This window comes from Copadichromis virginalis, linkage group LG3, assembly GCF_057382275.1.
Source record: "Copadichromis virginalis isolate Kocher_CV1m ecotype Utaka linkage group LG3, C_Virginalis_male_GT1.1, whole genome shotgun sequence".
Lineage (NCBI taxonomy): Eukaryota > Metazoa > Chordata > Actinopteri > Cichliformes > Cichlidae > Copadichromis > Copadichromis virginalis.
Genome location: NC_140620.1, coordinates 7,673,682 through 7,687,521, shown reverse-complemented (window position 1 = coordinate 7,687,521; position 13,840 = coordinate 7,673,682). Strand labels below are relative to the sequence as shown.

At 42.9% G+C, this 13,840-nt stretch overlaps 1 protein-coding gene across 1 annotated transcript; it reads right to left on the bottom strand.

Annotated features, from left to right (window-relative positions):
• Window positions 1-9,662: 9,662 nt before the first annotated feature.
• On the bottom strand, window positions 9,663-12,261 carry cd248a (CD248 molecule, endosialin a). Its single transcript, XM_085443563.1, has one exon. It carries the CDS (start codon window positions 12,045-12,047, stop codon window positions 9,882-9,884), a length of 2,166 nt encoding a protein of 721 aa, XP_085299689.1. The 5' UTR covers window positions 12,048-12,261; the 3' UTR covers window positions 9,663-9,881.
• Window positions 12,262-13,840: the final 1,579 nt, after the last annotated feature.

The following is a 13,840-nucleotide window of genomic DNA, read 5'->3' as shown; positions in this document are numbered from 1 at the left end:
CGTTAGATGACGGTTTAACAGAGGTGCTACATCATTTCAGTGTAAAAACATTTCACCCTTTTTCTTGGTGTAATGTTGGCCCATCAGCACAACACAACCCCTGTCTGTAAGTGCTAAAAGACAGGTAAAACACAGTGCTAAGCAATGTAGAAACAACCTCTTTCCAATAAATAAACACATGTTTCTGCAACATAGGGACTACCTATGTAACAGAAACTACTACCTACCCTATCCCCATTATTGTACGATCTACTGTACAATATAAAGCACCTTGAGGCGACTGTTGTTGTGATTTGGTGCTATATAAATAAACTTGAATTGAATTGAATTACCACTACACACACAGTGAATATAGGTCGGCATACATCGCTGTGCGGTCTGGAAAAGGCCTAAGACACTACTACAAAACTTTAGACACTTTTATTCTCCTTGTACAGAGGTGTGCATGGTCATGAAATATACAAAGCAACAATTGGTCAAGAAGGAGGTTTTGCCTACCAGGTATTCATCAGTGCAATTCTGGTTTCTAGTTACTTTTGCTGTTATTTATACAACTGGAACTGGATCTGGAAGACTGCTAAAAGTACAGCAGTGGTGAGAAAGCACTGCTGCATGCTGCATGGAGGGATACACATGCTGACAAATATGGCAATAAAATCCTTTAGACCCACTGTTTCACCAACCTTCTACTTGCCTTTCACTAACCCCTGTCTTCATGACTAACGCACTACTTCCTGTTATATTTTTGGAAGGTTGAGTTGGAGCGTGAGAATGCCTTGGGGTATGGCTGTCTTGACCTAGTGGTATAAAAATAATATTTAAAAACAAACAAACACATAGTTTAAAAAAGATCTGATGGCAAACCTCGCCCTTTTGTGAGGCCATGAGGGCTGGTATGTATTAGGATGCTTTCTTTTTATCACGATTAGAGCGAAGAGTTAAGTTTGGGTGAGTCCCATGAGAGCCTGTGGTTTTTAAGTGGGTTGTAGCACTCTTGACTTAGGGAATGGCTTGGTTAAACATTGCCTCCCAGAAAGAAAATGTGAAAGGAAGTTATGGGAACAGGAGGTGGGGTTCCAAAGGAGGCCCTAGACTGACCAATTTAAACTTGTTATTAATGACTGCCTGAGTTTTTGCATGGCAAACATCTGGATTTCTCCCACAGTTGGGCTGATGCACCTCCAGAACTCCCACCACAAGTCTCTTCCACCCTCGGCTAAATATTATCTCACCTTACAACCTGTAGAACTCCCATAAAGTACACTGGTTTGGAGGTGCGCCACAGTCTGTTTCGATTAGTGGCTGTCAGTGTGACAGCAGCGCTGTGCTATCTTAGTGGCTGGAAGTGGTCGATCTCTGCTCTGTAATGTTTGGTTATCAGCTTGGTCACAAAAACATGTTGTTCTGTCAGAAACAATGCTTGGTGCATTTTGCTATGTCAGTCTAATGCAGTACAGTCCCAAAACAAAGCTGAAACAGTTGCAGAGACTATCCAAGTATCTTTGGTTTGTTTCCCTGTCACAATCCAAGCTGACCAGGACAAAGACACAACACAGTGGAACTGTTTCTGGCCTTTTCTATATTTATCAACAGTCCAAAGCAATCTTTGTCTTCTGAGCATGAAGCTGCTGCTGATCACTCCCTCTCTTCTCACCCTCGCTTCAACTACGTCCATCAGCTTTATGCCTGTGTAGTTACTATAGCTCGGCACTAGCACACTTCAGTATTCCTCAGACATCCTTCCATTTTCCAAGACTGTGTTAAACAATCCAGTCAAAAAGTCCACTGTCTGTCCACAGGTATGTTATCTGGTCTTTTCTATTCTTCATCCTCTTCATCCTCTTCATATCTGCTCTCACTTCTTCTTTAGTAATGCACTCCACTCTCTCATTTACTATCCTCCATCTGTCATCCCTCATCTCTTATTTTCAGCATTCATCAGCTCCATAAAGAACTCTTTCTCTCTTCTCTTAGCTTGTACATCTGAAAAGTAAACATACTTTTTCAAAATGTTAAAAAAAAAATGAGAGAAATCAGAAAGGTCTGAAGTGATTTGTGAAAATGCTCTATTCTAGTCACATTATTATGACTGAACCAAGTACAAGTACCAAGTATAGTTTTTATATTTTTACTAGTGTGTCACACAAACAGCAATATTGTCAAAAAAAGTAAGAAATCTTTGGGGGTGCTTTGATTCATTTTTAGGGGGGCTTCAGCACCCCCAGAAATGAGCTAAACCCCCCTTTCCTAGATTAAATAAAGTTGAGACCCTAGCTAAACCAAATTTATCTCATAAATACGCTATCTGTTCATCAACGTTGTCTTGTTGTTTCCAAGTGTTCCAGTGTGTAGGTCAGTACATATTAGCCAGTCAGTAGGTCAGAGGTGAATCATCTCCGCTGACTCCAATAAACAGCAATGGTGGGTCACAGAGGCTTGTAATAGTTACTGGAAGTTAACAGCATACACAATCTGTGCCAAGAGATATAGCAGCACAGATGTTTGAGATGCATTTTTAATTGTAAGAAGTTAAACAAGACTCTGTCATCGGCACGCATCAATCAAATGAATTTGTTCCTGATGACCAGGCTTGGGCAATCCTGTTAGCAAACACGTAATACTACTCAGTACCACCAAACTAATTACAAATTCTGTTCTCTTAATGTTATTTTATCAAACATATTTAGTCTTCATCTTGTTCATGGGGGTTGTTAGCCTGTGTTCGGTTCATTCTTGGCTGATAGTAAAAGCAGAGTGAACACAGAGGACCAAATTGACTAAAGTCGCGCAGTCTAATTTCCTCATATGTCAATTAACATTTCTCAGTAGATTTCAAGAACCTCAAAGTATTCTGTCCATCTTTTGAAGAAGCAACTTCTTCAATGATATGTTTGTTTTTGCCTGAAGATATTAGAGGATATCTTGATGCATGCTCAGTCATCCGGACGTTTTCAGTGGGAGAAAAGTTTCGTCACTGATTCAGGTGACTTCTTCAGTCTCAGCTGACTGCAGGTTTCAATCTTATAAACAGTATTCACAGAGAGTTGGGGAATGGCTGCAATCACAGAATTGTAAGATGGTGAAAGATGTGCCCTCAGGCCCCCTCCATGATTCAGAGATGGTCTTTCCCTTTTCACGTAAATGGCCTCCTTGACTCTGCGCTCAAACCAGCATTCCTCCCTGTCCTGGATGTTACATCCTCATCATTGAAAGAGTGTCCACTGGCCTGTAGGAGTAAATAGACTGCAGAGTCCTGGCCTGACGAGGTGGCTCTTCTGTGTTGTAGCCAGAGGTTGTTTGGTTTCCCCGATATATAAATCCTGGCAATCCTCCTGCACTTAGCAGCTACACTATGTTACTCTGGTTGTGTCGGGGGACCCGATCCTTGGGGCGGACCCATTTTTGGCGCAGCGTGTTTTGGGGTTTTTGGGGAAACCTGCAGTCAGCTGAGACTGAAGAAGTCACCTGGATGAGTGACGAAACGTTTGTCCCACTGAAAACGTCCAGATGAACAGAATCAACTTCTGAAGATATTAGAGGATGGTGATCATTTATATCATCTGGCTCAAGTATTTCAATGTCACATTTTTTCAGACACCTCCTGGTTTCTGAAATGTTGACTACATTGCCAACAAAGCTTTCTGCAGAGCAAAGAGACATTCTTAATGGTAGGATTTATACAAACAGTAACCAGTTCAGAGTGCACTGACCTGCAGATAACATCAAGTCTTCATGGAAGAGGACTCCATGCAAAAGCAAGTGATAGCATTTCCAGATGTGGAGATTTTTCCCACTATATTTCTTTCTTTCCGAGCTACATGTGCTGACTGTTTTGATGTTTCGCACTAACAAGGAAATGAGGCTTGAACTAGGGCTGGGCGATATATCGAGTTTTTAAAAAATATCGATATATTTTCATACGAGATATAAGATGTGACAATATCGTTTATATCGATATAGTCTATGTTACGTTATAATTATACTTGTGGAGCCGCAGGTTTGCCTCTCTTTCGTCCACTTTTGTCTCTACGCAACGTTACTCGGCCTCGCCTCTCCTGCACTGAACACAACTCCGCCTCCCCCATAGCTTCACCTGCAGGCAATGACAAGATGAAAGCGGAAAATCTCCGTTAGCGAGTTACCGTGCGTGGGGCTGGATGGCGTCAACGTGTTAGCGAGCTAACCGCGCTAACGACATGCAGCCCAGAGGGGCTGCACGGCCTAAAATCCTTTCCTTTTCTCAAAAATCGACAGTGCGCCTTATGTATGAATTCTGGTTGTGCTTACTGACCGCGAACCGATTTTATGTGGTACACAGCGCTCAGCAATCTGTCAAAAAATGTTTTAATATGACTTTGCTAAGCTACGGAGCTGCACCGCTTGATGGATTGTCGGAGAATTACGGCTACAGAGGAGGAGCCTCGCGGAGTGATACGTACTGTGTGTGTATAAGGACCGACCACAAACGGCACCTGTTCAGAGACGTGGTGCAGCTGTGAAATCTGTCTCTTTGTTATTATGCTCAGCGTCTATTAGTTTACATTTTGACTGCACAATTGTGAGCTTTTTGTTATGCACAAAAACAACATTGTTTTCTTTTATTTATGGACCATGATTATTTAATATATGCTGATAATTTATTTTTGAGTAATATCTACGCTGTATGTAAATAAAAGTGCCCGTGTGACATCTGGGACACAGTGTGACTAAGAACTCTCTTTTTGTTCTTAACTTATGGCTTAAAAAAAAAAAAAATCGAGATATATATCTTATATCGCCATCCAGCTAAAAAATATCGAGATATGAATTTTGGGTCATATCGCCCAGCCCTAGCTTGAACCACCCAGGTAGCCATTATTAACTCATGTTTGTTGGTTGAAAGCTTTTTTGGAAGCAATCTAGAGCAACAGCTGCAAGATGATCAGCACATAAACATAAGACTATTCAATTTAAACGTGACTCTATTACAAATATATGCTGCGAATCCACGTAATAAAAACCTAATTATACACTAACTAAGAATCTCAGAGCTCATGAGACCCATTAAAGGAAGTGCACATCATGGATTTGACCCATTAGGACTGGGAATGTGGAGGATGCATGCTACTGGTGACCACAACATATTTGATTATAACTTAAAATCTATTTTATCAATGTAATAAAAAGTGTTTCTTCCACTTAAAACTGTAGTATGCTTCATGCCTAATGTGTCATTTGACTTCTTAGCAAAAGTGGTTTATGTTAATGTTAAAAAATAAAGAATTTGATCATTTTGTTAGTTAATACTCAAAACCAAGCCATGATGTCATTAGGACCTGCTTTTAAATAAAGCACAGGAGTGTTCTACACAGGGACAACGACTGTCACGTAGTAAAGTGCACTGTATGAGTTAATTCTTTAAAACAAAGTGTTATTAGAGGGTTTTTTTCAGGTCTTCTATTAAAATTGATATATATCAGCACTACTTGGTCTGAGTCATACTGCTACATGGTTTGTGTCACAGTCTTATAATACACTTAAAACTTTGACAGACTCGGATTTTGTGGTAGAAACAATGAGCATTGCTAATTAAGTAAACACTACAGGGACTAATAAGAGTTCACATGCCTGACGCGTCCTGATAAAACCGACTGTAATCTAATTTGTAGGAACAACACCAACTTACAAAAGAAACAAAAAACATTCTCCTGTGCAGTTAGTGAATAGCCTGGGTGTGTGTGCAGATGTCTGGGTGTGTGCGTGGCTGGGCCTGGGTCTGGCTGAACCGTGGCTCCTTTGGAACATGGTTATGGATGGTGGGGGTTGCCCCTCTGGGCACTGGCCAGTATCCACACCCTACTTAGTGCCCTGTGGACCTGTTCTCAGCCTCTGGCTCTGACTGGGTCGGCTACTCGTTGCCTCTGGTTCTCTGAGACTTTGGCCACAGTTGTCATTAAGGTGTCGGGCTTCAGGTCTTTTGGGGTCTGTGGATGGGCCATCCTACCCCCAGCATGGCTCTAACGTCTTCTTCAAGAAAGAAAGCAGTTGGAGTCATAGGATAGCTCAACTTAAATATACTGAAGTTTCTTCATTAAAAAAAATATAAATAAGATAATCACAAAACATTAGTGAATACTTCACTGGGTTTTTAACAACAACAACATAGAAACACAACTGATAATGAAGGAAAATGTCTATGGGATGTTTGAAATTGCTTTACTTCATCCACTGTTTTGTAGCCCGTTAGCTCGCTTTGGTCACATAAGTTAGTATCCAGTCAGGTTCAGCTCCAAAGTGCTCCTGAATTCTAAGCAATTGTCCAGGTGTTGGGTCACATGCCTCCACACAAGTGTACTCGGCTGCAATGAAAGAAGCAGTGGATGGTGTACACCACAGTGAAACTCAGAGCTGCTCCTTTGTGTCAGGAGGTGATCCGGTGGCTCTGCGTCATCAAGGAGAAACCCGAATCAATCGGCATTCCCATGGGATCTTTGAATCCCCTGCCTGTAAAACAGGGATGTTACTGCATTAAATCAATAAATACTAATATTTCATTATCATCATGAAAATCAAATCAGGCCTCTCAAAATATGCCAATGCTTGTATATATGTCACACAGTGGAAATTTGTATTTATCTTGTATATTGTTTTTATTCTGATTTTTAGTGTTTATTTATGAGTGTCGTTTTATTTGCATGGTTTTATTCTGTTTCTATTGCATGGTTTTTAATCCACTGTGGACTGGCTGCACATGGGACAAATTAGCTGATAGGGACCACCTGCTGAGGCAGGGGTGTGTCCAGAGGTGGCCTATCAGCTGTGTAAAGACCTTTTAAAAGCAGGCTAGCTGAGCACTGAAGAAAACAAAAAGGCCCCAGACTGGAAGGTGAATGCGAGATGGCCGGCGTGACACAGCGACCCAGTCCTGACCTCATGGAACAGCAACAGTAGGAGACAGCGCGTGTGATTGGCAGCAGGGCAGAGGTTTAGGGTCTCTACTGTTGTTTCCTGGGTGCAGCTGGATTGGGAGAGGGTCGCCATGGCCATGACCCAGGGCCGTTTCTGGGAACATTGTTCTGGCCCCTATTTGTTATTTTACAGGACACCGACGCAAGGGGAGCTGTGGCGGTGGTCGCATGATGGATTCAGGTGCAGAGCGCAAGCTGGGCTGGGATATGATGGGCCCGTGGAAGGACAAGAAGATGGGAGGCGCTTCCTTGTCTGCCGAAGACGAGGCTGGCGTGGACTCTGCTCTAAAGCTGGAATTCCTGGCCTGCTGATGGACCCATAATGAACATGTGGCATAATTATAGCAGGGGTTTTTAGTGAATGCAGAAAATGGTGGTTTTACGGGTTTTAGAATTGTTTTATTTAGTTTTAGTAGATTGACAACATTTTATTACGTACATTTTAAGAGGTTTTTGTTTTTATATTTGTGCTCCAAGGCCGTAATAAACTGTTTCTGATCAGACCTGCTTCCTCTCTGTGCCCTGGGTGTCTGACTCGCTTGCTCCCCTTGTATTTTAAAGAATCTTTAGCAGGACATTCTGGCACGACTGCTTTAGTGTCCCTATGTGTTACATATACATGGCTTATCCACACAGCTGATTATTAAGGGTGAGCATTTGTTTTCTGTGCGTTTTGTGTGCTTGTACAGCATTTGTCTATTTGCTGGTGTTTTCTTAAGCTGCAGAGCATTTGGCCTCCCAGTACTACAATGTGAATAACAGCTGGAACCCTCAGCTTTGTGTTTACAGAAGGGAAGGAGCTAACCTGAGGGTTGCATAGCTCTCTGATTGTCTCTCTGCTTCTTTGTAGAGACAGCAACATGTTCCCAGATCCTTGCAGCAAATGTGTACACCGTGTTATATTTATGCTAAATAATGGACAAACTATGACTGCTTTTATTTATCATATACATCAGAGTTGTAAGAAGTGAGTAGATTGTGTCTGTATACTGAGACCTGCAGAAAAGTCGGTGATTTTGATAATTGGACAGACAGTGAGAGAAGAGACCCCCTCTGAGAGCCAAGCAAATACATCAGCTGGTTCTAATCTGTAGACTCTATTAGTCAGTACAGGCACAATGTGAGGTCCTGAATCATCCTGCTGTATTTTCTGTAAAAACACATTCCAAGGAAGGACTCTGCTGATAATAGTTATTTTTCCAATCACAGCATCCTTTTTCCCCTTTTCTGAGCTAATGACAGCAAATACTTCTAGGATTTTGAATACAGTAGTAAATGACAAGAATATCACAGCAATGACTGAAATAAATGGAAACCCTTGCTGCATATTTAATCTGCTCAGCAGCTTTGAGTGTTCAAATGCATTTAACAGATGCCACTTCCTGTCTCAGGTGACGTGATTGCCACTGCTCAAAGAAAGCTCTCCTCTAACTGAACTGTTATTTCCAATAAACTTTCAAACTCAACACTTTAACTTACAAATTCTTAACACAACCTGTTCTCCTCCCTTCTGGTACAGAGCACTGTACACCAACATAAGCAGCCATCTACAGTTTCTCTCCACAGGCTGTCACGCTGATGAACACTGTATTTAAACACACCACACCTGCTGCTGTATCACAGCATACTGTACATATTATTTTTATTCTGTTGTACATCTTTCTCTCATGTATATGCATTCATAGTTAATCCTTCTGTATATAGTAGGTAAGAGCCCAATTCCTTGTATGTGTACACGTACTTTCTCTGAGTCTGACAAGTGAACATCAGATAATGTCGAGGTGACTGTTGTTGTGATTTAGCACTGTTTATAAATAAAAACGAATGAATGAACAGATTTAGCTATAAAAATCATACCACATTTCATTAGTTTGAGTCGATTACTATTATTATCTTTATTAGTATTTTTAGTACTCTATACAATCTTCTTTCCTCCCGTGTTAGTAGTCAGTTTTGAACGCAGGATACAAATCCCTTGAAATCTCATTGTCATTTGGGAATTTAAAAATCGAAGCTCCATCGGCAGCTGCACTGAAAGCAGTCTGTACACAGCTGGATTTCATCCAAGGTGGCCAGAAATGATTTCTTTAGTGCATTCAGGAATTAGCAGTACAAAGGGTGACTGATGGCCATTTCACAAACAAGGCCAGTGTCACAAAACAGCTGCTACAGCCACTCTCTGTGTAACAGTCACAGGGTTTATGGAGTGTGACATTATTTCAATGAACTATTACAAGCATTATACCTTTAAAATGGCAACAAGAAACAAACATGAAAGAGGGTTTTGTTCAATCGCAGCTCCACAATTCTGCTCCAACACAGCGAACTTGTGTTCAGCATTTTTCTGTGAGGGCAAATTGTGTCTCCTTCTGGACATTTATGTAGTTTCCCTTCATTCATTGCTGACTGAGGCAACCACACTTATAAAACACAGGTAACAGTTATGAGCAGAGATGTGAAACTGAGTCAAATTCCATTACAAAACAAAGACCTCTGTTACCTTTATAAGCAGGAATTACTTCATCTGGGACATGCTGAAACGAATAAACATGTCAATAATCAGGACGGTGTGTGTGTGTGTGTGTGTGTGTGTGTGTGTGTGTGTGTGTGTGTGTGTGTGCATGTGTGTGTGTGTGTGTGTGCGTGCGTGCGTGCGTGTGTGTGTGTGTGTGTGTGTGCGTGTGTGTGTGTGCATGTGTGTGTGTGTGTGTGTGCGTGCGTGCGTGCGTGTGTGTGTGTGTGTGTGTGTATTCTTTACCACATAGAAAACATATTCACAAAAAGACTTTCTCTGTACTTTCCCTCCTGTCACTATGAGTTTAGATTCAAGAGTTATTTGACTGTCCCGTAGTCCAGAGTCAGAGGGACCAGATGCATTCGTCACCATTCTTTCCCTCTGACACAGGGTTTGTTTATGTAAACGTCTTCACAGTTTTAAACACAGCTCTGCGCCCCTGCTGAGGGGTCAGGAGCTCCCTGTTTCTCATGAGACCCCGAGATCCAGTGGTAGCAGTCAGCGGCATTCTTATCGTGTGCCGTAACTCTATAGCGGTTGCAGTAGACAAAACCGAGTGCCACCATTACGACAATGAAGATGCAGATGGGTATGAAGAGTCCCACCATGAGCCAAGTGCTCCCCTTTGTCTGGACAGAATCCGAGCTGTCGTCACCTTCCTCGTCCTCTGTTAGGGGCGGCTGGGAAGAAGCCAGCCTGGTGGGAAAGGCCAGGTTTTGACTGGGGGTAGATTCCACAAAGGTCATTTCCTCTTTGCTTAACTCCGCCTCTGTGAACTGAAAGTTTTCCCTGAGGAGATTCGTCTGTGTTTCTCCTTCTGGCTCTTTGTGGTAACTGGACTCTTCAGGCATGTCTGTGACAGAACCCTGTGGAATCTTGCTTGAAGTAACGAGATCCGCCCCCCAGTTCCAAGCTCCTTCTACTGTTGAGGTGGGGTATAAGCGAAGAGCTGTAGTAGCTTCACCCTCATCTTCCTTGTACGGGTCTGGGGTAGCGCTGGAGCTAAGGACATGAGGAGTATTGGAGGCAGTTGCTGACAAAACCTTCAGCTCAGTCTGAAATCTCTGATCACCGTTTGACCAGTCAGCTCTGTCTACAGCTTCTTCTTCATCTTTATCAGTTCCCTGTGTCAGGGGGTCCAGCACCAGTGGGGGACTGGTGGCCCAAATTACATCAGAATTCAAAACTCTGGTGGACTCTGTCAGCCAGTCCAGAGACTCCTCCTCCTGTGTAGGCCAGTCAGTGTGGCGCTGCTCTGGGTTCCAGCCATAGTCCCACAGAGGTCCAGCCTGGCCTGTGACCCAAAGAGAAGGAGGAGTGACAGCATATTGGTCGTCTGCTTCCTCTCTCTTCTCACATGAATAGTTATCAGACATGAGTTCAAAGCCTTCACTGCAATAGCACTCAAAACCACCTTCATAATTCACACACATCTGCTCGCATGTTCCAGGAATCTCGCACTCATTGATATCCTGGCATTGCCTGGGATGCTCAGGCACTAAGGAATAGCCCAGATGGCAGTGGCAGATATGAGAGCCTGGGGTGTTCTCACAAGCATGTTCACATGGGTCATTTATACACTCGTCAGTATCCTCACACTCACCCCCATCGTTTATATCATAGCCCTCGTGACACTGACATTCAAATGTCCCCACGGTGTTCACACAGATCTGCTCGCAAGGACCTCCGAGGCACTCGTCTACATCGAGGCAAGTGCGTTCATCTGGTGCAAGCGTGTATCCATCAGCACATTCACAGTAGACATGACCACCAGCTGCCATGCAGAAATGCCCACATCCACCATTATCCTGGTCACATAGGTCGTGTGATATAGAGGAATGAGAACAAAGAGGAGTTTCTTTGGTCCATCCCACTGAGCCATCTTCCCTCGTCATACATGAAGCCGTCTTTTCTTCTTTGGCGCCTGAAGGACAGCGTACGGTAGCAACAGATCCAACGGGTACATGAGTCAGCAGTGCGCTTAGAAGGTTAAACGGTGTGGTGTAGGTAACATTGCCTTCTCCCTCACTCCACAGGGGAGGGCACATGCCTGCGTAGGCATAATGGCACAGATACCCATCTGCAGAGACTGCACAAGCACTGTCTATCCATTTAAAATTATGATCCTGGTCTTCAGTGCTGTAGCCCATAAACACACAGCGAGGCACTGAACACGAGTCAGGGGAGTCCGGGTTCTGCCAGTCGGTATACTCTGTGTCCTGGTCACCGGTAGTCCAAGAGAAACCTCGCAGTGGGCGCGTGGTAGTGCACTGGCGAGGCTGGCGCTGAAGGCCAATCCATACTTGGACAGTAGTGCGTGAGTGGCGCAGATCCACAGTGGAAAAGAGAGTGGCAATAGCGGTTGCGTCCACCTTCCGCTTGATGGTGGCCAGGTTGCCACCTTTTTCTTTGCAGGCCCTCCATGACTCCAAAAAGGTTTTGCGTTGAAAATAGACAACAAAGCAGCCATCTGTGTTACAGAGTGCATCTCTTTGTCTCAGGTTCTGGGCCAAGACTGAAGAACATCCAAAAAGCAAAGCCAGCAGGGAGGTTAAGAGGAAAGCACTGCTCACCAGGGAGCCCATTCTTTATTTTAAACCGGCTTTATAGATCCTCTCTCTGCTTGCCTCTCACCCTGATTTTCTTTACACTTTTATCATCTGCCTTTAAAAGATTTTTCTTAATGTGATGTTTTAGTCTTGGTCTGAAATGTCCTCCCTGAATTTTAACTTCTTTTCCTCTGTGGTCTTCACTCTATACTGCTGAAACAGATCAGCACTGGAGTGTTTGCAGGCTCAAGACTTCAGGAAGCAGAGAGGGAGGAGAGAAGAGGAAATAGGAGTAAGAAGGAGGGAGTTATAGCAACAAGCAGGACGAGGAGAAGGGCAAAGAGGGAGGGAGTTAAAGGGAGATTAATATGTTATTGAAAGGGGAGGGGTGAGAGGGAACCCTGTGAATGTGTATGTCAGAGTTGGGGGAGGAATAGCAAACTGATTTCTTTTTCAGAGTATGTCATATGGTTTTCATAAGTTCCATCTGTGGACATAGTTGGTACTCTGCCATTTGGACAAGCAGACAGATATGCATGTGCTGATGCATCCAAACTCGTTCATATACAGAGATAAAATCGTGACATTTATCTCAAATGAAGATTAAATGATAGTTTGAATAAATATTCTTTCTAGAAAAACATCAAACATATTCTGTCTTCTCTTCTATATATTCCACCTTCTGAAACCTTTCAGTATGATTATGATAACACATTAACATGTATGCCACTCATGGCTTCCATTATGTCTCTTGCCTTTCAACATGTTTAGTGGTTATGATTGTCTTATCTTTCCTTTTCAGTTCTTCTGAAACTTTCCTTCTGTGCAAAGAGAGCGTTTTACCTACTTTTACTGAGGGCTTGCTCATAAGAAGTTAATCGTTTTCATTCTATGGAGCTGTGAGGTCCTGACTTTACAATGTAAATGTGCTGAGATGCCTGTTGTGTGAACTGGCTCTGAGTGAATCCAACCTGTGAAATCAAATTTGATTCCATAGAGTCCCATGCGTTTATTCATGTATTTTAATGTGCATGTGAGTTTGTTGATAATTAAATAATTCTCAGTTATTTATTCTTAATTATAATGTGGCAATGCTGACATCATGCAGCTCAATTCTGTTTTACTTACACAACAACATTCACCTCAAGGTGCTTTATACTGTAAGGTAGATCCTACAATAATACATAGAGAGAAAAACCCAACAATCACATGACCCCCTATGAGCAAGCACTTTGGCGACAGTGGGAAGGAAAAACTCCCTTTTAACAGGAAGAAACCTCCGACAGAACCAGGCTCAGGGAGGGGCGGGGCCATCTGCTGTGATTGGTTGGGGTGAGAGAAGGAGGACAGGATAAAGACATGCTGTGAAAGAGAGACAGAGGTTAATAACAGATATGATTCAATGCAGAGAGGTCTGTCAATGCATCACACAACCCTTGGACACAAAGAGGATACTTAGTCAGCACGAATTGTCTTTACCTACATGAAAACAACAGCGCTCTCCTCCATGCTAATAATGCCAGGGCAGTAAAATGGAGACTAGTGCTTTAAATAGGACCTTTTAGATGGAGAAGGCTCTGGTTGTGTGTGTCTGGGAGAGAGGGTTAGGAAGTAGAGAATGGCTGGGGGTTCACTACTGGAGCCCTGAGAGTCTGACATAAATCAAGTTGCCTGCTTCAGAGTCTATAATGTGTTGGATGCACTTCTAAAGACAGAGATGTGAGGAGGGAATATTAATGCACCTTTTTTTTCTGTACTACACAAAAGAGCAAATAAGGAGATAATACATTTGGATATTGGAAACTGCTTACTTAATGTAAACAGATGTG